At 44.2% G+C, this 27058-nt stretch overlaps 1 protein-coding gene across 4 annotated transcripts; it reads right to left on the reverse strand.

The window, feature by feature from the left end:
• Positions 1-1468: 1468 nt before the first annotated feature.
• SLC30A4 (solute carrier family 30 member 4) lies at positions 1469-26498 on the reverse strand. Of its 4 annotated transcripts, none has more exons than XM_053365129.1 (8): positions 26378-26498; positions 24212-24757; positions 17375-17521; positions 11795-11948; positions 9070-9274; positions 6990-7095; positions 4766-4900; positions 1469-4296 (listed from the first exon to the last, which is right to left on the reverse strand). In XM_053365129.1, exons 2-8 carry the CDS (start codon positions 24591-24593, stop codon positions 4142-4144), a joined length of 1284 nt encoding a protein of 427 aa, XP_053221104.1. In that variant the 5' UTR covers positions 24594-24757; positions 26378-26498; the 3' UTR covers positions 1469-4141. The 4 variants fall into 4 exon arrangements, with proteins under 4 accessions (XP_053221104.1, XP_053221107.1, XP_053221105.1 ...); XM_053365132.1 differs by lacking the exon at positions 26378-26498 and adding an exon at positions 26215-26302; XM_053365130.1 differs by lacking the exon at positions 26378-26498 and adding an exon at positions 25761-26080.
• Positions 26499-27058: the final 560 nt, after the last annotated feature.

Genomic DNA, 27058 nt, shown 5'->3' on the forward strand with positions numbered 1-27058 from the left:
CCTGAAGCAAAGTTCTTAACCCAAGGTACTATTTCTGGGTTAGCGGAGTCTGTAACCTGAAGTGTTTGTAACCTGAAGCGTATGTAACCCAGGGTACCACTGTATCAGTCTTGGGGGCAGAATATCTGAGGTTCAAATCCCCAGCATTTCTAGGTAGGGCTGGGAGAGACTATTAACAACATGGCCACGGACTGAAATCTGGGAGTCGTTGCCAGTCAGTATAGACAATACAGTGGTACCACAGTTCTCAAATGCCTTGGTTCCCAAATGCTGAAAACCCGGAAGTGTTCCGGTTTGCGAATGTTTTTTGGAAGCGAAACGTCCGATGCGGCTGTCAGCTATTGTTTCTGGGGCGCCTCCACCAATCAGAAGCTGAGCCTTGGTTTTCGAACATTTTGGAAATCAAACAGACTTCCGGAACAGATTAAGTTTGGCGCTGTCATTACTGGCCTTGCTGTGAAGGAACCCAAACTTCTATGCACTTTCGGGGAAAGTGTATTTCTGAGGTTTGATGGCTCGTAACACCTGATTGGCTCTCCAAACACTCATGCTCATTGGCTACATTCAAATGAAGGAAAGCTTACCGCATATCAACCTAAGCAAGTTGTGCTTCCTTTTTCTGGTTATTTGGCTATAGCTTTTGATAGAATACAGATAATTGAACAAACGTTGTTGCATTACATTCTTCATTAAATTATCTTTCCATTGATATATAATATTATTGTATTACTCCAAAAAAAGAGGTGGTGTTATGAGCCATCAAGCCTCAGAAATACACTTTCCCCAAAAGTTTCCCACACAATTGTGGCCACTAGTGTATGTACACACACTGCAATCTACGATTAAGCACAGGGCCTCACCTATCCTTTGAATAAAATATAGAAATACTGTACGTAGATTGAAAACAGCAGTTACCGTATTTGTCGCTCTTTAAGACGCACCAGACCACAAGACCCACCTAGTTTTTGGAGGAGGAAAACAAGAAAAAAATATATTCTGAATCTCAGAAGCCAGAACAGCAAGAGGGATCGCTGTGCAGTGAAAGCAGCGATCCCTCTTGCTGTTCTGGCTTCTGGGATAGCTGTGCAGCCTGCATTCGCTCCATAAGATGCACACACATTTCCCCTTACTTTTTAGGAGGGAAAAAGTGAGTCTTATAGAGCTAAAAATACGGTAACTCTCATTGCACAAATGCACACATACCACTGAGATAAAGAAACAGGGCTTATACTTCCAAGCGATAGTACGATACCTTTGGAATGCCCTCCCTATGGAGGTATGTCTGGCACTGACTCTACAACTGTTTCGGTGCCAGGTCAAAACTGAACTCTATTTGCCCAGGCACTTTAAAGTCTGCTCTTGGCCAGGCAAGCAAAAAATTAAAATAAAAACCATCACTTATCTACTCATCTGCAATCCAAAGTGAGCTCAGAGTTCACAAAAAAGTAATAAGAATAACTCATAAGTGGGCAGTATAATAATCAATTTAATAAATCCACAGTAAAGCAACACATTTGTTTCATTAAACAAATATATAGTATATAATTACAATTAAAAAAAACTCCAAGTACAGTACAGATCTACCAAACCCCCAGTTTCTAATTAGGTGTACTGTAAACCCCAGTTTAATGAAATATCCATTATGAATATCCATTTGTGTGCAAAAATACCTGACTTCCGAAAAGGTCATAAAGAAGGGATACACAAAAAGTTTCACAAACTGAGATATGGCTTTGTGTTTCTATTGTCGTGTATCAAAACAACAGGGTCCCAAATATGCCAGTTCTTCATTTCAATATCATTTAGTGCAGCTTGCTCATTCTAATACTGAAATTTTGTCTTGGGGTTGAGCAGAAGGGGGGAAAGTTGGCTAGACCCAAGCGACATAAAATCCAGCAAATGGGCATATTTTTATCCATCAGTGTACCATCTCCTAAGATACTTGGAGAGAGTTTGCTTTTCAAGGAATCGCTTGCTCTCTAGACCTTGTTGAACTCCAGATTCCATCAGTTTTAGCCAATTGTCAATGGGCACTAGAGTCCAATAAAATCTAAGTCATCCTTCCTTTGCATGAAGCATTTGAATAATAATTTAAAGTTAAATAACTATGCATATTGCTTTCATGAAGTGTTAATTTTAAAAGTCACCCTTCATGAGAAGATATTGGTCCTTAAAAACAATAACAAGGTATCCCTTCTGTGAAGGAAAAAGAACAGATTTCAAACTATTTTGCTCCAAACAGCAAAATAGTTATCCAATTAGTCAAAACATGCTGGCAATTGTTAACGTTGATACTTATTTCTGTTGTTTGTTGGGATTAAGTGGGCTTATTTTCTTTTTTTGGCATCTTTAGCCCTATTTACAGGCGATACAAAAACTATGGAGGAAAATAAAATGTGGCAAGCTAAGTTTTAAAATATTGATTGCTCCGGATTTCAGAGTTGAAGATCAAACCTTTCCAAGAGATTATACCATGTATTTGTTACACCGCAATCTTATTCACACCCATAGTTCTGTTTAGATGTAAAGAATCGGAGGTCAAATCCCTGGCATTTTTAAAATATAAATTTCTACACCACTAATTCTCATGGTATCTGGCTTTGGATTAGCTATGCTCCGGAAGAAACATCTCTTGTCTTGCAGTTCCTTCTCCTGATTTCACCTTCTCTATACTCAAAAGTTTTAGGAAGAATCCAGTAATAATTTGGTGCCTGGAAAGCAGTTCTGAAGGCCTGCAAGGTCAAAAAAATGGAACATTTTACTTTTAGACTGCTAGGAGAAGAACGACAACCAAAAAATAATGGACAGTGGGTGTCCTTCTGTTTGACTAAAAGGCAGTACAGTTCACCAAATCACTAACATTTCACTGGCACACGTTAGCATACAATACCATGCAAAATTGATATTTATCAGGAGGAAATGTAAAGGTGAAATGGAAACCATATGCTCACAATTGTAAGTTTCGGGGGCTGCAGTGTATCTGACACCTTCGTTCTCTTTATTTCCTGAATGTCTACAACTTTCACCAACCCAGTGCCCTCCAGATGGACCACAATTCTGTGCTGGCTGGAGATGATGGCAGCTGTACAACATCTGCAGGGCACAGAGTTGGGGCAGGCTATTCTACAGTACATCTACTGATTGGATCTCTGCTTTAAATGTAGTTTCTATAAGGCCCCCCCTCTCTTGCAAGAGGCAAATCAATCACAAAAAGTCCCCTACGACATATTTATTCACTAGAATTAAGGTTCATGCTTAACCAAACAGCCTCTTGAAGCAGGTTAAAAAGTTAGATATCCAAGATGATCGATAAGAATCGTCTCAAAGTAAATTATATATATTTGAAAAGAAATTTAAATATGCTTTTTCTATGGTAAAAGTCCTACGCCGAAAGATACGAGAGACAACTAGTCCTTACAAACGTAGTGGGTCCAGCCCCAAAGTCTTCAGATAAACAACCGATAGCTTGTCCCAGGAAAAGACCTTTTCTGGTTTGGATCGTAGGTTAAAGCTAAAATTTCCAGGACTGGTTACTGCAAAAGCTATACTTCTCAATATGTATTCAAGTTTGAATGAAGAGAGACAACTTATAAAAAAATGTTCTGCTATACCTGCAGCATTGTTTTTGTTTTAGGCAAGGTAGTAAAAAAACCATAGCTGTAGGAGAGATAAAATATGGTGTAACCAGTTCAGGGATCATTAACCTTTTTGATCACAGAGATGATCAACCTTGGCAACTCTTTTTAAACTCAAGTAGTGAATTCTTGGCGCCCTTTAGGAAAGCAGACAAGCACTGTTGGAAGTTAACAAATGGCAACGAGGAAGTGTGCTCTACGAGGTATCCGCCAACCGCAACGTGATCTGTAAACAATTTGTTGGATATGTATAGATATTGGCATGAAAACCCTGGCCGAAAGGAACGGCAGAGAGAGAAAGTTACAACTCGTTTTCACGGAAAGGGGAATTCTGACCCCGTTCCAAACCCTTCTTGTTGCAAGAGGATTGCCAATACTAGTCCAGCCCCAAGGGATTCCGTTCCGTTTGCAAATCTTGCATTTATTGCTTCGTGGTCTTTTGGCTGCAAAGGTTAAGAAGAATAAGGCAGCGAGTCCTCCCAAAAAGAAAAAAAAGCGTGGAAAAATTAGGCACTGGAATTCTGGCAGCTTGCGCAGGGTTTGTTCTCTTCTCGCCTGTAACTCTGAAGCTGGATTGAACATTGATAGACTCCGAATGTGCTCAGCAACAACCGCCGGGCCTTCGACTGGATTTCCTCCCACTTTGATGAACTGCCAGGAACTGGAAAGCAAGGAAGACACAGTAAGTACCACCAAAACATGGGCAGAGCGATCGTATCGGTGGGTTGGGGGGGGAGGAAAATGGCAGATATCTCCAAAGCACTTTTGGGCAGGGGGCTGTGGGAAGAGAGGCTACTTTCACATCACGCATCTGAAGCACTGGGATGCCACTTTCAAGAGTGACGGCTTCGCCCAAATAATTATGGGAGCTATAACGTGCTGAGAGGTAAATTGTAGCTCTGCGAGGGGAATAATGGTCAATTGTCAAAGATGATGGCAACTGAAGTTCAGCAACATTTAAATGACCCCAGATTCCCATCCCTGATCTAGAAACAAAACACAGGAAACAATAAATTAATTTATAGTTAACAAATATGAGCCCCCCCAAAAAATTTAATTTATTGATTGAATTTAATCACGATTCTGCTTTATTAACGCAACCGTTAGCTCTGCCTGCTTCCCAGTTTTACCTAATTGCAAGTGGACTATGGCAATGGTTTTTCCAGCAGTCAACGACCAAATATTCAGGCTTTCCACTGAAAACACATCTTCAATTTTCATTAGCTCCTCTTTAATGCGATCCACATTCAAATGCCTTGGAACTCCTATAAGGAGGACATGAGTTTTAGATGTTTAGAATTATTGTTGATTATTATGTGATGCCATTATATTAAACTTGAGCAGAATATTTAGAAAAGGATAAAAAGCAGCCATTTAGTCACATTGTGAAAGTGCCTCAAGGGAAAACACTCGTGTAAACATTTTCATTTTCTGTGTTTCTAGGAACTGAAATGTTATCAGTCACTTTGAAGTGATAACATTTATTCAGAAATAGTAGTGCACTGGTTCTCAACAATTTTGGGGAACCATTGACAAATTGGCCCAGTTTTCACTTAGCACTGAAGAAGCCACAGTTGCCCCTCCCATCCAGTGGCATAGTTGCAACAAAGAGATGGGCAGTGCCGCTTAGCACATTTTAACATCATATTCAAAAACTAAACTGTGGCTAATCGTAATGAAAGTTTGTTGAAGCAAGGCTCCTTCTACAATAATGTTATAAAGCGGGCTTTTCTCAACAAGCCCTGGAAGCTGTCCCAACTAAAGAAGAATGGAAAGTTAAGCTGACAAAATATGTGCAGCTTGCAGATTTAACATACAGAATAAGAGAACAAGAAGAACATACCGTATTGGCCTGAATAGAAGCCTCATTTTATTTTATTTTCCAAATTTCTACCGTGAAAAGTTAAAGTGCGGCTTAAATTCGTGACAAAAACTGGCTTTTATGATGTCGCTGCTGAAACAGACATACGGTAAAACGGAACGAACGGGTGTGAGTGCCTATGGAATTTTAAAGGTGCGTCTTATATTCGGGCCAATACGGTATGTTTAGAGAAGATTAGGAAAAGTTTATTGAATATATGGGGGGAAATTGTGTACACTTGAAAACACGGGCAGCATTAAGATAAATTCAACAGTGTAAATAAGTTTTGATGGATGCAAAAATGGAATACTGAATGGTATGGTTTTTGTAACATATGCAGAGATTTATGATATGCAAAATGAACCATGGAAAGAGAAGAAGGGAAGTCATTGATACTTTAAGGATGTTTAAATGAGTATTCTAAATTGTAAAACAGAAAAATTAATAAAAATTATTTTTTCAAAAAAGCCCTGGGAATTTGTTAAGTGTTCACCTTTTGTTTACAGGTATATTACCTTGTTGAAACACTTATCAGGATGTGATTTCAATAGCATGATATGGTGATTTATCACACAACCCTACACCTGAGTAAACACAAGAAGGCAAATCTAGAATTGGGTAATTCCATGTAGCTAGAATTAAATGTACAGCTGATGATGGTCTACCGTGCTTTTTACTACTAGGCCACCGTAAACAGAGGGAAGCCCTGAGCACAACTGAAATGATCAACGAAGATTTTGAGTAAATCTCAGATGCCCGGCTGAGATTCAGTGCCAAATCACCTCGTAAGACAACCACATACAGTGAAATGCATAAATCTTTCAAAACTATTGATCAAGATTTTGAAAGTTATTTAGAAAATCAAAGCACCGTATTTTTTTATCTATAGGACGCACCCGACCATAGGACGCACCTTGTTTTAGAGGGGGAGAAGAAGGGGGGGGAAATTCTCCCCCTCTCTGCTCAGCGCCCCTTCAGCAAAGCGGCAGGAGAAACAGAGCCCCTTCCATTTCTCCTCCCGCTTGGCTGAAGGGGCGCTGCACAGCTCTCCCTCTCTGCTGAAGCCAGGGGAGTCTTGCTCTCCTGGCTTCAGCGAAAGGAACCCGAAGACTGCAGAGCGCAGTGGGACCTCCCACTGCGCTCCGGAGGCTTCAGGCGACTATCCCTGAAGCCTGGAGAGCAAGAGGAGTCGTTGCGCACTGACCCCTCTCGCTCTCCAGGCTTCAGCGAAAGCAACGCAACGCTTCCGGAGGGCGGAAGGAGCGCTCCCTCTGCGCTTCGGAGGCTTCGCGCTGCTATCACTGAAGCCAAGGAGCCTGCATTCGCTCCATAGGATGCACACACATTTCCCCTTAATTTTTGGAGGGGGAAAAGTGCATCCTATAGAGCAAAAAATACGGTAAGTAGTACAGCCATTGTTGCTTCCACTTGCTTATTGCTTCTATCTGCTCTTGAAAGGGCACCTCAAATATAGGAGTTCGATCAGTCATTACCTTCAAGTACAATTATTCCGGTGTCCCGGATGATCCGAAATGTTGTGAAAGCCACCAGGACTGAGAATACATATGTGCATATAGGGTCCGCAATCTTGTATTCTGGCTGAAACAAAGGAGGTTAAAGCCTGGTAAGATTACATCTGCATAAATAACTATAATATAATAATTTTTAATTTATATCCCACCCATCTGGCTGGGTTTCCCCAGCCACTCTGGGCGGCTTACAACATATAAAACACAACAGAACATCAAACATTAAAAAACAAATATCTGATATAAGCAACAAACAAATCAATAAAGAACAACAGCAAACAACCAACCAACAGTTTATAGTTATACCCAGACTAAAATAACCGTCAACCCCAACTAAACATTTAACCGACACCAACCCAACAAACATGAAACGGAGGAACCAAAATTAGAAACGTTTAAAACATTTTAGTCAGTTGTGTTGTTCCAGCAATGTCCCAGCACCCTCCCAGGAGCCTTTTAGCTATTCAGGATGAGTGTGGGCCCTGCTCCCCAGGCCAGGTGGAAATGGGCCTTGCAGCAGGGAGCAGATTAAGATGGCTTAATCTATTATTATTATTATTATTATTATTATTATTATTATTATTATTTTTCAAATAAATAAATATATATATATATCTCTCTCAGGGCAGTTCACAACATAAAAATACAAAATAAATATATATATAAATAATTTTAAAATAAAATAACAAACGTATATGTGTGTGTGTGTGTATATATGTATATGCATGTGTGTATATATATATATATATATATATATATATATATATATACATACACATACATATATATATATGTGTGTGTGTGTGTGTGTGTATGCATATATGTGTATGTGTGTATATATATAATTTAATAATACAATATATAAATATAAATATATAAAAATTCTCCATATAGAGAAAGAGAGAGAGAATCTTTTTGATTAAGTGGCCTATAACTGTTTCTAAATAACTTTTTAAAAATCTACGCTGGTTTTAAAATATAAATATGTATCGAGTACTACAACGCATAGAAAGGTAGGTTGACAATGATTCTACACATCAATTGTTTTGAGCAGTCACAGGCTTCTCTTGGAAGAAACTCCACTGAACTGGCCCAAAAGGAAAAAAGGCCCTGCCTCTCATCACCGCAGATGACATTCCCTGCGGTTCCCAAACAAAAAGGAGAGCTTTCCTTGCCTATTTCAGTAAGCAGGTATGGGGCAAAGCATTTTTCAGCTCGGCAAACTCCCATCAGAGGATTGCACCCAGAGGACATACATCATGCTAAGCCAAGAAAACGTAGCGGGGGGGGGGGCAGGCGCTCAGCTCAGTTGGTTAGAGCGTGGTGCTGGTGACACCAAGGTTGCAGGTTCGATTCCATTGCAGGGGGTTGAATTAGCTGATCCGTGGGGTCCCTTTCCAACTCTACAATTCTATGATTCTATATACAGAACAGAGAATCTGATATTTCGTGTGCCGCTAGGCTGATTTAAGCAAGGCAAGCTGTCCAAATTTTCCATATCCCATAGTTACAGGGAACAAGGCAGAGGGCCTTCTCGGTGGTGGCACCCGCCCTGTGGAACGCCCTCCCATCAGATGCCAAGGAAATAAACAACTATCTGACTTTTAGAAGACATCGGAAGGCAGCCCTGTTTCGGGAAGTTTTTAATGTCTGATGTTTTGTCATGTTTTTAGTATTCTGTTGGCAACTGTCCAGAGTGGATGGGGAAACCCAGCAAGATGAGTGGGGTATAAATATATTATTATTATTATTATTATTATTATTATTATTATTATTGACACAGTCCCACTCCCCACTGCTAAAAATTAAATATCCCCAGCACCTAGCCCCTAGATCCTAATTTGTCCAACCCTGCAGTTCCTGGAAGGGGTGGAAGCTCCACAATAATTTCCCCGCTGAGCTAAGCAGAACTACAGTTCTGCATGCAAATCCCTGCATGCTGGGAAAAAAAGTTAAGAGCACATACAGGTTCCTGTGGAGTTCAAGCTCTGACCAGCCCAAGGTGAGAAATGTCTTTGTTTGCAAGTCTAATGAAAAGCCCTACCTTGAAACGAATGATGTATGCAGCTACAAGAACGCCTATGCTCTGCACCAGGTCTCCCAGGGCATGCACAAAGGCGGCTCTCACTGCCAGGCTGCCGTGACCGTGACCAGGAGTTGAGGCAGAAGAGGAACTGGAGGGAGGAACAGGGGCAGGGGAATGCGAATGGGAGTGCAGGTGGCCAGACTGGTTCAGCAGAAAGCCCATGCTGAAAGGGAAAGCAGAAGGAAAGAAGTTGAGAATAAAACAGAGATAAGGAGGAAGACCCCAAAAAACCCAACCCCAGATGTTAGCACGTTTCATTCTTTTTGTAAGCATGAAGAGGGCAAACCACAAATGCAAGCTGCTAGGACAGTGGTGCCTCGGGTTAACGCTTCGGGTTACAAACGCTTCAGGTTACAGACTCTACTAACCTGGAAGTAGTACCTCGGGTTAAGAACTTTACCTCAGGATGAGAACAGAAATCGTGCGGCAGCAGCGGGAGGCTCCATTAGCTAAAGTGGTACCTCAGGTTAAGAACGGTTTCAGGTTAAGAACGGATCTCCAGAACAAATTAAATTCTTAACCAGAGCGCATGGAAACGCCGTTTTTCTTCCTGCCACAGGGGTCCCTATTTATTTACTTGCACTGGTGTGCTTTCAAACTGATAGGTTGGCAGAAGCTGGGACAGAGCAACGGGAGCTCATTCCATTGTGGGGATTCGAACCACCGACCTTCCGATCGGCAAGCCCAAGAGCAGGCATAGGCAAACTTGGCCCTCCAGATGTTTTTGGACTACAACTCCCATCATCCCTAGCTAATAGGCCCAGTGGTCAGGAATGATGCGAGTTGTAGTCCCAAAACATCTGGAGGGCCAAGTTTGCCTATGCCTGCCCAAGAGGCTCAGTGGTTTAGACCACAGAGCTACCTGCATCCCCCCATATAGCTAGAATTAAATGTACAGCTGATGATGGTCTACCGTGCTTTTTACTACTAGGCCACCGTAAACAGAGGGAAAGAACACACATAACATATATTGAAAAGTGATTAAACTCTAGTAGACCGAAAACAATATACAGCGGAACCTCAGTTGTCGCAGGTAATCTGTTCCGGAAGACGGTTTGACTTCTGAAACGTTTGACAACTGAGGCGCAATTGCTGGTTGGCAAAATCCATTGAAAAAATGGAGAAACGCGCCTCAGAAGTCAATCGACTTCCGAGGCGTGTTTGAAAACGGAAGCATTCATAGGCACTCCATCCCGGGGATTCGAACTTTCTGACTGGCAAGCCCAAGAGGCTCAGTGGTTTAGACCACAGCGCCACCCGCAGTCAGTAAGGTAGCACAGAAAGGGAACCGTTGTTCTCCTGGCTTACCAACAAAGCTGGTTGCGAGTGGTCAGTAAGAAGGGAGAGGTGTGACACACTTGCCTCTTGATAAAAGCCAACAAGTGACCGGATTGTGAAGCCAGGAGAGCAACGGTGGTCACACTCGCGCTGCCTCATTGGCCGGCAGATCAAATCATCCCACCAAGAGAAAGTTTCGTCCTCTTCCTGCTTTTGCACCGATCCTAAACTTCCAGTACCAGAAATTCTAAGCGTCCAGGCACATGGGGATGCTAGAACCTCGAAACTGGCAATCGCATCCACCGCAGTGGTGAAATTAGGAGACTTCACTAAAAACGAAAGGTAGAGGGAAAGCAGGCAAGAGCCAGAATACAAAATAAACCAGAGCACTGCGGCTCCCAAACAGGACTAAGAAGATTCCACAGAATCTCCTGGACTTCCCTCCTGCCCTTTTACATCTCCATTATGTCCAAAGTTCACCATGTTATTCCAATCTCACTGACGATTTTAACTGTTTGCAATGGTTTTTAAGACAGATCATAAATTTTCCCCATTCCTTATTAAAATTTTGGTCTTCCTGATTTCTGATTCTTCCGGTCATTTTTGCCATTTTGGCATAGTCCATCAACTTGATCTGCCATTCTTCTCTGGTAGGGACTTTTTACTCTTTCCATCTCTGGGCTAACAGCAATCGCGTAACCGTGGTTGAGTACATAGATAAACCTTTCTGCTCCCTTGGGATTTCGGCACCTAAAATTCCCAAACTGGACTAATTCGAGCCTATTGACTACACCTTAGTCGTGAGGCTAGTCAGCTTCATAGAAAGTCCATTCTGAAACCCTGATGGTGGCAGGGGAACATTGAGGGCAGATGAGTTTTTTTGAACCTCTCTTCTGAAAGATGTGACTTCTGGCTAAGGTTACCAGACGTCCCCGTTTCCCGGGGACAGTCCCTGGATTTACAAATCAGTCCCCATACAAAATCCTATCATTCCTACTGAAGTTGGATTCACTGAAAAAAATCCGGTAACCTTACTTCTGGCTCTTTCTGACAAATGAGATACAGTTGGTACCCTTTCTGGCAATTGAAGAGGACTGACAGGAGAAACGTGACAGACCGGCATAAAGAAATGGTGGGCAAAGGAGCAAATTAAATGAATTTGTATATGCAGAAGATATTTAAAAAAGCAAAAAAATTAAGGAGCTGCAGAAAGGGGGGGAAGGAAGTCAAATTTTGAAACGATAAAGCGATTGTAAAACTAATGAAATGTTTAAACTTGAAAAATATAAATAAAAATTTAAATAATAAAAAGAGAGAAACGGTGGGGTGGTTCTGGGACTTTCTTCACAGGAGTCCCTTGCTAAGAAGGGGGCAAACTTTCAACAGAAGGAAAAGGAACACTTACATAAGGTTGACCGCTACCCCAATGGCTGCTGTAATCAGCATAATATCCCCATTGATTTCGTAGTCCATGTGGATGGTCCTTTGAACAGCTTCGTACAAGAGGAAAACCATGAGGATATAAATCAGCAAGACGCTGAACATGGCAGACAACACCTCTGGGAAAGAGAAAGAAAAACAGCAGCACTGTTACAAGAGCATCTGTGCACAAACATCATGCAGCGTTTAGCATTTCCACGGTACTTTTAATTACACTGAATCCAGGCTGGGTGAGGTAAATGTTAATAATGTAAGTTTAAACATTTCTAATGTTTTCTTAACAAAGGCTTTTCTATTAGAAATTTTAGGGGCTGATATTCCAAAGGACTCCTGCCAACCTAGCAGTTCGAAAGCACGCAGTACAAGTAGATAAACAGGTACAGCTCTGGCGGGAAGGTAAATGGCGTTTCCGTGCGCTGCTCTGGTTTGCCAGAAGCGGCTTAGTCATGCTGACCACATGACCCAGAAGCTGTATACCAGCTCCCTCGGCCAATAAAGCGAGATGAGCGCCGCAACCCCAGAGTCGGTCACGACTGGACCTAATGGTCAGGGGTCCCTTTACCTTTTATTCCAAAGGAACAGAAAAGACTTTTTATGTACGTGATGACGGCCGCACGGATATTACTAGCCCAGAGATGGAAAGAAGACAAAGTCCCTACCAGAGAAGAATGGCAAATTAATCTGTTGGCAAAATTGACTGGAAAGCTCAGGGACCAAGACGACCAAAACTTTCACAAAGAGTGGTAAAAATTAATAATTTATCTTGGAGACCACTGTAAGCAGATGAAAACGTTAGCAGGATTGCAAAAACACTTGTAATGTAGCAAATACAGTCGTCCCTTGGAAGTCGAATGGAATCCATTCCGGAAGTCCGTTCAACTTCCAAAACGTTCGGAAACCAAAGCACGGCTTCTGATTGGCTGCAGTAAACTCCTGCAGCCAATCGGAAGCCACGTTGGACGTTTGGCTTCTAAAAAAAGTTCGAAAACCGGAACATTCACTTCTGGGTTTCGATCGTTCAGGAGCCAAAACGTATGAATACCAAGGCGTTCAACAACCAAGGTACAACTGTACTATGGAGATAATGGAACGACATAAAATATGGGCTACTGAATAATATGCAGCTGAAAAGGCTGACAAGAGGATCCATTGAGGGGAAGGTGGGAAGTCCAGAGATTCAGAGGAATCTTTAAATATAGATGTGTATGGTTGTATATTATAATTTTATACTTGTAAAATCAGATAAAAAATATTTCAAAAGAAAAAGGAAATAATAATGTGAGAAGAGGGTGATGGATCAGGCCGATACTCCAACTATTCCACCATCATCTTCTCACAATGGCTGTGACCATATGCCTGGGGGAAACCAACAGATAAGCTCTGGAGAAATCCCATTTAAGCTTTTGAGGAATCTAAAGTTTCCCTGGAGCCCTCAGTTTGGAAAGTCCATGCCGTACAACATCACAAGCTCCTTTAATGAGCAAAAACTGCACCACAGATTAGCTGGCTGCAAGACAGCTACTCTGCAAAGCTGTCACAGGTTCTTTTAAAAAACCACACACAACAGTAATAGGCTATCGTATTAGGAGAAACTGAACTCAAAATCCTTCAGCTGCTTCCCAGTCTTATGAGCCCAATATAAGCTATTTTCCCTACTATCTTAAAAAACAAAACAAAAAAAAAAACAACCAGGGTGACTTTGAGGACATGCATACATCAAAAATACAACAATACTGTATTTTTTTAATTTCTGATTTTGTTATACTGTTTTGCTGTTTGTATTTCTGTACACCACTTAAATACACTTTCAATACTGAGTGGTTTAAAAATTTAGAAATAAAAATGAACAAATATTAAGGGAGTAATCCAAGTAGCTGTTCCAGGAAAAAGCCCTATTTAATACTAGGGAGTTACTTCCGAGTAATCATACATAGGACAGTGTGGTAAAACCATGTAATACAAAAGAAAAGAAACATTTATTAGGATAAAAGTAACTGATGCTGTCATATAATAATGCCTGAGTGTTCTCAAAGCAATTTGTCTTCAGTTTGGTTTTAATTATTTTTCTAAAGTTGTTGTACTTCCTAAAGAAAACAAAAAGCAAAAAATGGAAAAAAGAAAGAAAGAAAACCATGTAATACATGCAAACAGAACATAAAAGCAGCATAAAAATTGAAGACTGAAACTATTAACGGGCCCTGTGAGGAAAAAATTATTTCCAAAGTCTCCTTTTACTCCATCTAGGAGGAGGGTTAAATTTCATAACTGAGCCTGCCAAGTTTTTATTCCTAGATAGAGACATTTCCCTGCACACTGGACTTACAGTATCAGCCCATCAATTCATTATAAAGCCATACTGTACTATACTGTACAGTAGCAAGTCTTCCTCCGTCTCAAGCGATAAGGAGTTTGGCAGCAACGAACCTTTTCTTTCAAGAGTTTTTAATTTTGTGGCATGAGTATCCTTATGACTGAAATATAACCCACCAGGGCCAGGAGTCGTTTTCAAAGGCATTTAAATACACCCCATTGCTTAGGGTTATTATGTGCATCTCCCATGGGGCCCCCATTACAATTTGGAACTAAAAACAAGAAGCACGACTGGAAAAAAATCTAATTATAGCTTTAAAGAAGAAGTAGTCGTCATGTGAACAGTGAATTAAATAATCTGATCAGAGACTAACCTAACACAGGCTTGAAGCAAAGCTGAGTCAGTGCATTTTTTAACTGCAACACACTTTTTTGTTTCGCAACTTTGCTTTCTAAGAGTTGATAAATGTTCTTGGAAACTTTTGGTGGTTGCTGCCCTGGCTTTAGGAGATAAACTGTAATAGTTTCTAAAGACACTGAGGTCCAGCTCCAAGGGCCTTCTCGCGGTTCCCTCGCTGCGAGAAGCCAAGTTACAGGGAACCAGGCAGAGGGCCTTCTCGGTAGTGGCACCCGTCTTGTGGAACGCCCTCCCACCAGATGTCAAAGAGAAAAATAACTACCAAACTTTTAGAAGACATCTAAAGGCAGCCCTGTTTAGGGAAACTTTTAATGTTTAATAGGTTATTGTATTTTAGTGTTTTGTTGGAAGCCGCCCAGAGTGGCTGGGGAAACCCAGCCAGATAGGTGGGGTATAAATAATAAATTGTTGTTGTTGTTGTTGTTGTTGTTGTTGTTGTTGTTGTTGTTGTTGTTGTTATCTAACCACAATCCAAGACACAGCTCCTCTGAAATCAATGGGCCTAATTCAGCATTTATTATTAAGAATGTTACATTGCTTGCTTGTTCATTTGTTACATTTATATCCCACTTTTTTTCTTCCAAGCGGTGGCAGACACGATTCTCTCCCTCCTTATCTAATCTCAACAACAACCCTGTGAAGTAGGCTAAGAGGCAGTGACTGGCCCTAGGTGAGCTACATGGCCAAGCGGGTATTTGAATCCTGGTCTCTCAAGTCCTAATCTGACATTCTAACCAAGAAGCACAAAGCTACACATGATTATGGGCTTCCCTCATGTTGTAGCATGAGGAGGCCCCATGCGCAGATTTGTTAGCGGGTGGAAATCTGAAAATGGCTTCTCCATGCAAACCAGGAAGTGACCTCTCCGTACAACAGAACAGCTCTTCTTTGCTTTTCTCTGTGGCTGTGATCTGCTGGGTGACGCAGACGCCATTAGGCAATTGATCACACATGCATACTCTGTTCATTTCCCTCCCACCACCCTCCAGACGGCCCCGGGTTTTGGCAACCCACGCTATGCCACTGGAACAGAATGCTAAACTGGGCAGACCTTTGGTCTCTGACGGCGGGGCTGTTATGTTCTTAGGTTGCAAGTCAGAAGGAGGAGCTGTGTGTGGCAAGAGTATTGTTAGCCCAGAAATGGAAACAAGAAGAAATTCTGACGAAAAAAGAATGGCAGACAAAATTAACGGACTATGCAGAATTGGACAAAATGACAGGAAGGATTCGAAACCTGCGGGACCAGAGATTTACAGAAAATGATATGTTTAAAAAAAACTAATAAAATTATATATATGGGGGGGAGAGGAGAAGGAGGAGCTGTGTGAGACTGGCCCAAGATCCCCCAGTGGGCTTGATGGCTGGGTGGGGATGCGATCCAGTTCTAAGACTGACACTCTGACCTGGCAATGGGGAAAACCTGTGGCCCTCTAGATGATGTGGGAGTCAGCATGGCCAAAGGTCAAGGAAGATGAGACTTGTAGTCTAGTAACAGCTGATGTACCACAGGTTCCCCAGCCCTGCTCTAACCACTGTAGCACAGCAGCTGTCTTAGAAGGTATGCCTTAGACCTGTGCTTACTCACAGGGAAGCGAGTATGGGATTGCTGCCTTATATCTTCAGAACATGGGAAGCTGCCCTAACCCACATCAGTCAGACCCTTCATCGACTGAGCGCAGAATTTTCAACACTGACTGGCAACAGCTTTCCGGGATACCAGACAGGGTTCTCTCCCAGCCCTACCTAGTAAAAAAAGTAAAAAGTAAAGGACCCCTAGACGGCCGAGTCCAGTCAAAGGAGACTATGAGGTTGTGGCGCTCATCTCGCTTTCAGGCCGAGGGATTCGGCGTTTGTCCACAGACAGCTTTCCGGGTCTTGTGGCCAGCAGGACTAAACCGATTCTGGCGCAACGGGACACCGTGATGGAAACCAGAGCGCATGGAAGTGCCATTTACCTTCCTACCGCAGTGGTACCTATTTATCTACTTGCACTGGCGTGCTTTCGAACGGCTAGGTTGGCAGGAGCTGGGCCAGAGCAACGGGCGCTCACTCCGTTGCGGGGATTCGAACCACCGAGTTTCTGATCGGCAAGCCCAAAGAGGCTCAGTTGTTTAAACCTGGGACCTTCTGCATGCAGAGCAAATTCTCTAACCACTGAGCTACAGGCCTTGACCTTGCCCTCTTTTTCACACACATGATGAAGGAGTTTCTGCCTATGGAACCTCACACTACAATAAGCCTGTCAGGGTCCTGATGCAAATAACGTTTCTAGACGAACAACCAATATGTTTAGAACACATACAGGAAAACAAAAAGAAGAAGGGCGGAATGCATGAACACCCAAAAGTGTCTCCTGCATAAAGGAACAGGTAAAAGTGGGTTTTACTATTCCTCCTCCCCACCCATACTGCCTACTTTAAGTTCATAAATCAACTTTAAAAAATACAGTGGTACCTTGGTTCTCGAACTTAATCTGTTCCAGGAGTCCATTTGACTCCCAAAACCGTTCCAAAACAAAGGCGCGGCTTCCGATTGGCTGCAGAAGCTTCCTGCACTCATATGGAAGCTGCGTTGGACATTCGGCTTCCAAAAAAAATGTTCGCAAACGGGAACACTTACTTCCAGTTTTGCGGCATTTGGGAGCCGATTTGTTCGGCAACTAAGCCATTCGGGAACCAAGGTTTAACTGTAGCTCTCAAAGGCTATTAGCTCCTGATGAGCTTGCACAGTTTAGGGATACAGCTCTTAGATATATTAGTACATACAGCTCTATTAGAATGACTACAATGAAATTTTTTTAAAAAAAAGATTACGTACCTAAGCGGTGAAATCCGAAGGTGAATTTTTTGGTCGGTGATTTTGCAGATAGCCACAAAGCAAGCAGGGTCAAAATAATGCCACTGAGGTCAGTTAACATATGAAGCGCATCCGTCATGATCGCTAGACTGTTGGCAACGTATCCACCTTGACGTGCAAATTTAAAAGGAAAATCTGTGTTAGGTCTATAATACTGAGGGGTCTGTGCTAGAAAGAAGTAAAACCAAGTGTACCCTCAAAAGGGAGCAGCCGCCAATCACACGCAAGCACATCAATTGCCATATCCACACATTACAATTTAAAATGTATATCAACAAATGAATAAATGCAGCTGCGCCGGGGTCGTAATAATTCTAGGTCATTACAGCATATGAAGCCCTTAGCAGAAAAAAACATCTCGTACAATGCACATACAGTGGTACCTCAGGTTACATACGCTTCAGGTTACAGACTCCGCTATCCCAGAAATAGTACCTCGGGTTAAGAACCTTGCTTCAGGATGAGAACAGAAATCGTGCTCCGGCGGCGCGGCAGCAGCGGGAGGCCCCATTAGCTAAAGTGGTGCTTCAGGTTAAGAACGGTTTCACGTTAAGTACGGACCTCCGGAACGAATTAAGTACTTAACCTGAGGTACCACTGTATATGAAACATGGTTTATAGCACTGGTGTAAAAATGTTGGGGTGTGTTTTAAAGGACCTGTAGCAACAAGCACATACAAGTTAACAGAGTGGAACCTCGGTTTTCAAGCATCTCGGAAGCTGAACAATTCGGAACTCGAACACTGAAAACCCGGAAGTAACTGCTTCCGTTTTCGGACGCGTTTTTGGAAATCGAACGGCTTCCACTGCATGCTTTTCCATTTTTCAATGGATTTTGCCGACCGCCCATTGATCCTTGGTTTTCAGAAGTCGAACGGTCTTCCGGAATGGATTACATTCGAAAACCGAGGTTCCACTGTATTAGGCAGCGAAGCTACCCCCTTTCCCCCCACAACTCAGGGTAGGCGGGAGTCACGGGCGGGCAGCGTGCCGAATGTCACCCCCCTTGGTGATGACCCCCCAACACCACCTTGCTCCGCCCCGATTGGAATATGCCAAAATGGCAAAGTTGACCGGAAAAGCTCAGGAACCAAGAAGACCAAAACTTTAACAAAGAATGGGGGAAATTCATAATTTAACTTGGAGACCATTGTAAGCAGGTGAAAACATCAGCAGGATTGCAGCAACATTTGTAATGTAGCAAGTACTATGGAGACAGTGGAGTTATATAAAACTCAGATTACTGGAAAAGATGCAGCAGAAAAGGTTTAATATTAAGGACCCATGAAGGGGAGGTGGGAAGTCCAGAAATTCGGAGGAATATGTAAATGTGGATGTGTGTGGATGTATTGTTATGATGTTATACTTCTAAAAACAAATAAAAACTATTTCAAAAAAAGAAGCACTACTCGCAGTGGTGGGACGCAACCATTGTAGCCTTGGAACTACACTGAAAAACAGACAAACCTTTTCCATGGCTTTTTTCCAGGACCAACAATAATCACATGTACCGATCTGTTGTGTGGGATTAATGTGCCTCTCCTGCCCCTGTGATTAGATGGCGGAACCTGGGCGTGGAGGAAGAATGTGGGCATATGCATAGTACCATGAAAATGAGGTACAGAACCTAAAATAAAGTTCCTCCTCCTCTTCTAGGTCTTTAGCCCTGCTCTAAATAAGTGCTTGGGACGCGGGTGGCGCTGTGGGTTAAACCACAGAGCCTAGGGCTTGCCGATCAGAAGGTCAGCGGTTCGAATCCCCGTGACGGGGTGAGCTCCCGTTGCTCGGTCCCTGCTCCTGCCAACCTAGCAGTTTGAAAGCACGTCAAAGTACAAGTAGATAAATAGGTACCACTCCGGCGGGAAGGTAAACAGTGTTTCCGTGCGCTGCTCTGGTTCGCCAGAAGCGGCTTAGTCATGCTAGCCACATGACCCGGAAGCTGTGCGCCAGCTCCCTCGGCCAATAAAGCAAGATGAGCGCTGCAACCCCAGAGTTGGCCACGACTGGACCTAATGGTCAGGGGTCCCTTTACCTTTAAATAAGTGCTTGGCTCACAAACTATTCTTCTTGTCCTCCTTTCCTCCACCGGGAAGTGCCTCTCCACCCTGCCACTGCTGCCACCACTACCTCCCTACTCCTGCCGCTGCCCGCTTTGCCACCAGTGTGCACCCCGCCACCATCAGTGCCAATTTTGGGTGAGATCTTGACCCCAATGGGCACAATGTTGCCCAAAATCAGTGCCAGCGGCAGAGGCACTTCTCTGCCGATGGAAGCAGCAGGGTGAGGTGTGTCCGCAGCAACCCGATCACCATAGGAGAGTAAGAAAAAAGAAGTCTCCTTATCGCCTCCTCTGTAGAAGAGATTTCAAAAAGGCCATGTTAAGATCTCGGTCAATAATGAGCCTGATGTCTGTCTCATTGCCGCCTTCAATGAGCCATGAAGGACAAAGGCCCATCTCATGGCTGGCTGATCACAAATCTTTGTGCAAGCAGCTTAGGACGTTCAGAGCTGAAAACTGGTGCGGCGTGGGGGGAAATAGTAGGCCAGGTGGCATTTTTTCCTGCGGAGATTGAGAAGTCAGCCACTGCACCCAGGTATCCAAAAATATTATTTATGTATGCTACTACTGTGGCCCGTGTTTTGCTAACCCAAAAATTGAAAATGAGCAAGGTCCCAGCCAAAGAAGAATGGCAACTTAAACTGATGGAATATGCACAGCTTGCAGATTTAACATACAGAATAAGAGAACAAGAAGAATATATGTTTACTGATTATTTGGGTGAAAATTGTGTTCATTTAAAAACACTGGTAGCATTAAGATAAATTCAGCAGTGTAAAGAAGTTAAACCACAGAGCCTCTTGGGCTTGCCGATCAGAAGGTCGGTGGTTCGAATCCCTGCGGCGGGGTGAGCTCCCGTTGCTCCGTTCCAGCTCCTGCCAACCTAGCAGTTCGAAAGCATGAAGTGCAAGTAGATAAATAGGTACCGCTCCGGCAGGAAGGTAAACAGCGTTTCCGTGCGCTGCTCTGGTTCGCCAGAAGCGGCTTAGTCGTGCCGGCCACATGACCCGGAAGCTGTATGCCGGCTCCCTCGGCCAGTAAAGCGAGATGAGCGCCACAACCCCAGAGTCATCCGCAACTGGACCTAACGGTCAGGCGTCCCTTTACCTTTACTAACAATTGATTACTGAATGGTTTAGTTCATGTAATATGCAGGGATGTATTGTATGAAAAATGAACCACGGAAAGAGAAGAAGGGGAGTCATTGATTTAAGGTTGTCTAAAGGAATATCTTGAAATGTAAATTAGAAAAACTTAATAAAAACTATTTTTAAAAAAACAACAACTGCATTTGCTTTGGTTAACGTGACTCTCTGAGGGTTTCCAGACTGCGGAGTATCTCTTAATTTCTGCCACGGTGCAGTTCACAAAGACTCCTGTCCCACAAACCACCTCAAGAACAAGAGCTACGTCTCAGAAAAACTGCATTTCCAGTAAGTCCAAAGAAGCTGCAAGCGTCCGCAGTGGCGTAGCGTGGGGGGTGCAGGGGGGGCCGGCCGCACCGGGCGCAACATCTGGGGGGGGCGCTCGCCGCCTCCGGAGTCGCCGAAGAGCCTCGGGCGCAGGCTGTAGCAGAGCCCCATGTCTCGCGGAACTGACGAGCTGTGCGCGCGTCCGGGCTGAAGGCGTCCGGCAGGCAGCGGCTCAGCGCTCACTGCGGTCCCCGCACGTCAGGGCCGCGGAGGGCGCGCCAGGCAGCCCCTTCTCACAGCGCCGCCGCCACTGCTGCTGCTGGGCCATGTTGCATTTTCCTCGCCTCTCTGCCCTCCTCCTCCTCCTCCGGGCAAGCGGCGTCATTTGGGCGCCAGCGCCAGCGGCAACTCGCCTCAGATCACCTGACACGGACCCGCCGCCGCCGCCGTGGCTACCTTACCGTAAATACCCCAGCCCAGGCAGCAGCAAGAAGCAGCTGGCAGTGGCGGCAGGTTAGGGGGCGCAAATTACTTGCCTTGCCCCGGGTGCTGACAACCCACGCTACACCGCTGAGCGTCCAGCCCAAGAGTTTTATTAACCGTATTTGCCCACACCAAGTATATGCCAAGTTATTTATAACACTGAACATCTAAACAGGAGACACTACCCATGCTGAAAGCACAACACAGGACTTTGAAACCATATTCAAAACCACATCAACAAAGTTTGGAAACGATACTCATTTGCCATCACTGACCAAATGGCAACTTTATACAGGGAATTTTATGCAACAAAACTTTTCACATGACTTTTAGAAACGTGTGGAGAAAAGTAGCATAGATCCAGTTGCTGGACTGCAGGGCAAAGGTGTTTTTTTTAAAAAAATCCAAACACTGCTTAAATAAGTCCTCTTGTTTTTTGGTAATTTATCTGAAAAGTTTCATTGCTTAGTTACTGATACCTAACAAGGCTGCTGCTAGCTGCGAGACCTCAGAATATCAGAATAATTAACCCAAGAGATATTAATCTGAACTGAAAGTCCAGGAATACAAATTATAGCAGGAAGAATATGTCCAAGTAATCACACCGACTGAAGGGATTGCTCCGTTGGTACAGCATGAGACTCTTAACCTCACAGGTCGTGGGTTCGAATCCCACGTTGGGCAAAAAGATTCCTGCATTGCAAGGGGTTGGACTAGATGACTCTTGCGGTCCCTTCCAACTCTACGAACAAATTCTATGGATTATAATTTGCAGTTACTTAAAGTTTTTGTAGGGACGCAGGTGGTGTTGTGGGTTAAACCACATAACCTAGGACTTGCTGATCAGAAGGTCGGCGGTTCGAATCCCCGCGACGGGGTGAGCTCCCATTGCTTGGTCCTAGCTCCTGCCAACCTAGCAGTTCAAAAGCACATCCAAGTGCAAGTAGATAAATAGGTACCACTCTGGCAGGAAGGTAAACGGCATTTCTGTGCGCTGCTCAGGTTTCACCAGAAGCGGCATAGTCATGCTGGCCACATGACCCGGAAGCTGTACGCCAGCTCCCTTGGCCAATAAAGCGAGATGAGCGCTGCAACCCCAGAGTTGGCCACGACTGGACTTAATGGTCAGGGGTCCCTTTACCTTTAAGGCCTTTGTAATATCTGTACCTGCAAAAGTTCATGGTTGTGCATACTTTGAATGCTGTCGATATGAATGGGGTTTAAGAATGCTTATGCATGCTATATTATGGCCGGCAATTTGATGATTTGATGAATTTGTTTTTTCAAAATGAAAAAACCTAACCATGTGATTTCATTCTAGGCTTTAAATCTTGACGTGTATTTATGCAAGCATTACACAAACAAACACTTATAATGTTCACAGTTGGCATAAATCCAACTGTGGCGGGTGGAACATTCAACATAAGTAGTAGCTAGTGGGGGAAACATCGTGGTTTTGAAACAAAAACAAAAGCACATGGTTCAGAATAACCGCACAATTTTAGACAGGATGAATGTCAGATAAAGAGCTTGAACTCTGCATGCAACAAATACAATGGTCACAATCCATTATGATCATCCCAGCTAAAACAATGGAATGGGACTAAGCTGAGGCCCATTGATTTTCACAGAATTTAGCTGCAACTAACTTTTTCGGAAATGTCTCCATCAGAGGGATAGTTTCCGTGTAAATTCCACACAGTTCAAGAGAAAGCCTCAAGGCTGTCACTTCTGGGCATGTGACATACAGCTAACAGATCACAGAATCATAGAAGTGTACAATTGGAAGGGGCCACAAGAACCATCCAATCTAAGCCCTGCAATGCAGGAAGCTTTCATGACCCTGGAATTCGGAGTCTCACACACTACCGACCGAGCTACGTAGTGCCCCATTATTATTATTGTTGTTGTTGTTGTTTATTGAATTTATACACTGCCCTATACCCAAGGGTCTCAGAGTGGTTCACAGAATAAAATCAAGATATAAAACCACAAAATACCTAATAAAAATAAAAACAGCAACCTAATTACCCCCCCGTCCCCCAAAACCCCACATTTTAAAAGGGCATAGGATGTAAAACAGATGTAACAAAGGCCAGGTTAAAGAGGAAGGTTTTTGCCTGGCACCTAAAGGTGTATAATGAAGGTGCCAGGCGAACTTCCCTGGGGAGAGCATTCCACAGACGGGGAGCCACTGCAGAGAAGGCCCCGTTCTCATGTTGCCACCCTCTGAACCTCTTGAGGAGGATAAAAGAGAGAGAGAGAGAGAGAGAGAGAGAGAGAGAGAGAGAGAGAGGGTTTTATTATTATTATTACGACTACTACAGTGGTACCTCGGGTTAAGAACTTAATTCGTTCTGGAGGTCTGCTCTTAACCTGAAACTGTTCTTAACCTGAGGTACCACTTTAGCTAATGGGGCTTTCCGCTGCCGTCGCTGCACGATTTCTGTTCTCATCCTGAAGCAAAGTTCTTAACCCAAAGCACTATTTCTGGGTTAGCGGAGTCTGCAACCTGAAGCGTCTGTAACCCGAGGTACCACTGTACTACTAAACTTCCTTTATCCCTTTTCAGAAAAGCATCACCAACAGGAAGACAAAATCTCCACTTTGCAAATGGAGACATACTATTCCGGAGAATCGATGAACGTAACAGTAATTTGCAAAGGTGGCAATGCCCTCTTCCACCCTGTTTCCCCTGCACATTGCTTTGACTTACTCAAGATGCCCTCTGAGCTTGCCGCCTCTTCATAATGAGATATGTCCCACCGAGTAAATAATTAAAAGACTGTCCCTGAAGGCACAGCGAAGCAATTGAAAGATCTCCTGAGATCAAGGCATTCTTACCTATCAGCTCCCCTGTCATAAAGAGGAGATAGAGGACGGCCGCTAGAACCAGCCGCCTCTTCACCTTCTTCTGCTTCAAGAGTTCCCTTTGCTTGTTGCAATTGTTACAAGGTTCTGCGCCGGGTCCGGTCTGCGCATTCCGCAGAGCAATGTCTCTGTCCAGCAAGGACTCATCATCGGAGTGGGGGCCCAGATGGGCCCCGTTGGCCGAAGCGTCCGCCGCATCCTCCGAAACCACCACCCGCAGCTTGTTGAACCTGGGGAAGTCCTCCTCGCCAACTTCGTCCGAGAAGTCAAAGGCACTGCAGTCGTTCAGGAACAAGGGGTCATTGTTCTTCCTCAGCACAGACTTGAGGCTGTTCCAGATGCTGGAATGAGCCATGGTAAAGGTTGCCGGCCGGCACCGCAGCCAAAGGCCGGCCCAATCGGCCCTTTTCTCCTCAGGCAACTTCCCCTCGCAGGCCAGAGGGCTTCATTTTGCTATTCACCCGGGTCATCTCTCACCTGGGAGAAGCCGCATGCGCCGAGTTCACCAAGAGATCAAAACTGCAACACAGAAAAAGAAGAGGGCGGGTTAGGAACTGAGGTAAACTTCTGCCCGTTGATATTGTGCCAAGATTGCAATAAGCTGCCCAGCCTGATGGGTTACAAAGTCTAAGGAGGTGTAGCCCAGTTTCCTCATACTCATCCCATGCCTCTCCCATCTGTCTAATCCCTTTAACTGTAAGCGCCTTGAGGCAGGGAACTGCTTCCATTAACAATTATGCAAAAAAAAGTGCCATGGATGTTGGTGGCACCCTGTGACTCATCAGATCAGGATGTTATAGGGAAGGAAATGTTTCTAAGAAGCAGCTGCGGAAAGGGTTCGAGGAGCACTGGTGACCTATTTATTATTACTACAGTGGTACCTCGGGTTAAGTACTTAATTCGTTCTGGAGGCCCGTACTTAACCTGAAACTGTTCTTAAAACCTGAAGCACCACTTTAGCTAATGGGGCCTCCTGCTGCCACCGGAGCACAATTTCTGTTCTCATCCTGAAGCAAAGTTCTTAACCTGAGGTAATATTTCTGGGTTAGCAGAGTCTGTAACCTGAAGCGTATGTAACCTGAGGTACCACTGTATTAATTTCATTTCTATACCATTTTGTATTTTAAAGAAAAATCTCAAAGGGCTTTACAGCCTATTAAAATATCAATGAAACAATCCAGAATCAAACATTTCTGAAGAAAGTCAAATATAAAGTATACAGTCAAAGCAACATAATCAACAGGATTATTACCCCCTCCCTCATCCACCCCGGGGTCCCCCCTACAAAAGCACAGAGTGGCGACCCTGCAACTGACAGAGGGAAGCGCAATTCCTATGCCTCCCTGCGCGGAACAAAAACAATAGCGCGCAGTGGCACAGCTGGCGTGCCTCGGGGACAATGGCATGTTTCCTACCGCCAGGGAAAACCGCAGCCGCTATCCCGATGCGGAGCGGGGACATCGCGGCACGTCTGCACAGGAACAGGGTCCCTAACAGCAGCGCGTAAAGACGCGCGGTCTACCTGCCCCTGTGGAGAAGGCGCCCTGCGCTTTGCGCGCGATCCAGCGCTTCAGGATACGTCCCTCGAGTCGGAGAGAATAGATTCCTGCGCTCTTCTCCCCCACCGGCAGCCAACTGAGCAGAGCCAGCTTGCAAAGGGATTAGCAAAAAAAGAGGGTGTGGGCTTCTGGGGAAGAATATGCATGCCTGAATATTCATCCAAGCAGCCTCGCCTCCCCCTGGAAAGGGAAGGTTTCTCCGTCGATCGCGCCATCCCCCCCATTCACCTCCCAAAACAGGGGGGGGGGCCCAAAAACCAGCCAGTCCAGAGGCGCACAGCTTCCGAGAGGCCTTTGTAAAATCAATTTTTTGCTTTAGATTTCCCCATGGCGGATGTGCAAGCCGCTGTCCCAGCGTCCGGGTCCCGGGTGCTGCGCCCAGGTGCCCCCCTCGCCCCCCAGCAATTCGTCCCCGACCATTTCTTATTTGCTGTTTTCTTTGGGAGGCTGGCTGATCGGTTAGAGAAAGGCGAGACGCGTTCTCACGATGCGGGTCCGGCGATCACGGAGTTACAGCAAGAAAAGAAGAGAAAAAAGCGGAGGTTGCAATGCACATACACACACGCAAACGCAAACGCACCGCCTTTCCGAGACGAAGAAAAGCCAGCTGCCGTTTCACGTGCCTGGATTCTCTTGACACCCATCTGAGCTCCGAATCTCAACCGCTGCAGCAACGGCGCCCAGGATTCGAAAGGGTTAAGCGTGCACATGGAGTCGGAGCGCGGGGCAGGCTGGGAATTGTAGGCAGTTATAGAAGGGGAATTGTTGCATGACCTCCTGCGCAATAAATAAGCCTTAAAGCAAATGCACGCATGCAGGTTGCTTTGTTGCTTTCCTGTCTGCATTCTGTTGTTTGTTTGTTTGTTTGTTTGTTTGTTTGTTTACTGTAACCCTACAAGAGTTATACAAGCTCATCTCCCCCAATTTTTCATCTTCACAATAACCCTTAGAAGTAGGTCAAGCTGAGAGACTAGTGATACATCCCTGCATATTTTACGTGAACTAGACCATTCAGTAATCTATTGTTATACCCATCAAAATTTATTTACACTTGAAATTATCCTAATGCTACCAGCATTTTTAAACGCACACAATTTTCACACATATATTCAGTAAACATTTTCCAGTCTTCTCTAAATGTATGATCTTATTCTATATCAGACACATCCAGCTCCCAAGAGACTGCGATCTACTCACAGTCTAAAAAGTTCTTGAGCTTTTTTTAGGGGAGGGTTGACCAAAGTTGTTGAGCTTCTTGTTC

Source organism: Podarcis raffonei, chromosome 14 (assembly GCF_027172205.1).
Source record: "Podarcis raffonei isolate rPodRaf1 chromosome 14, rPodRaf1.pri, whole genome shotgun sequence".
In the NCBI taxonomy this organism is placed as follows: Eukaryota; Metazoa; Chordata; class Lepidosauria; order Squamata; family Lacertidae; genus Podarcis; species Podarcis raffonei.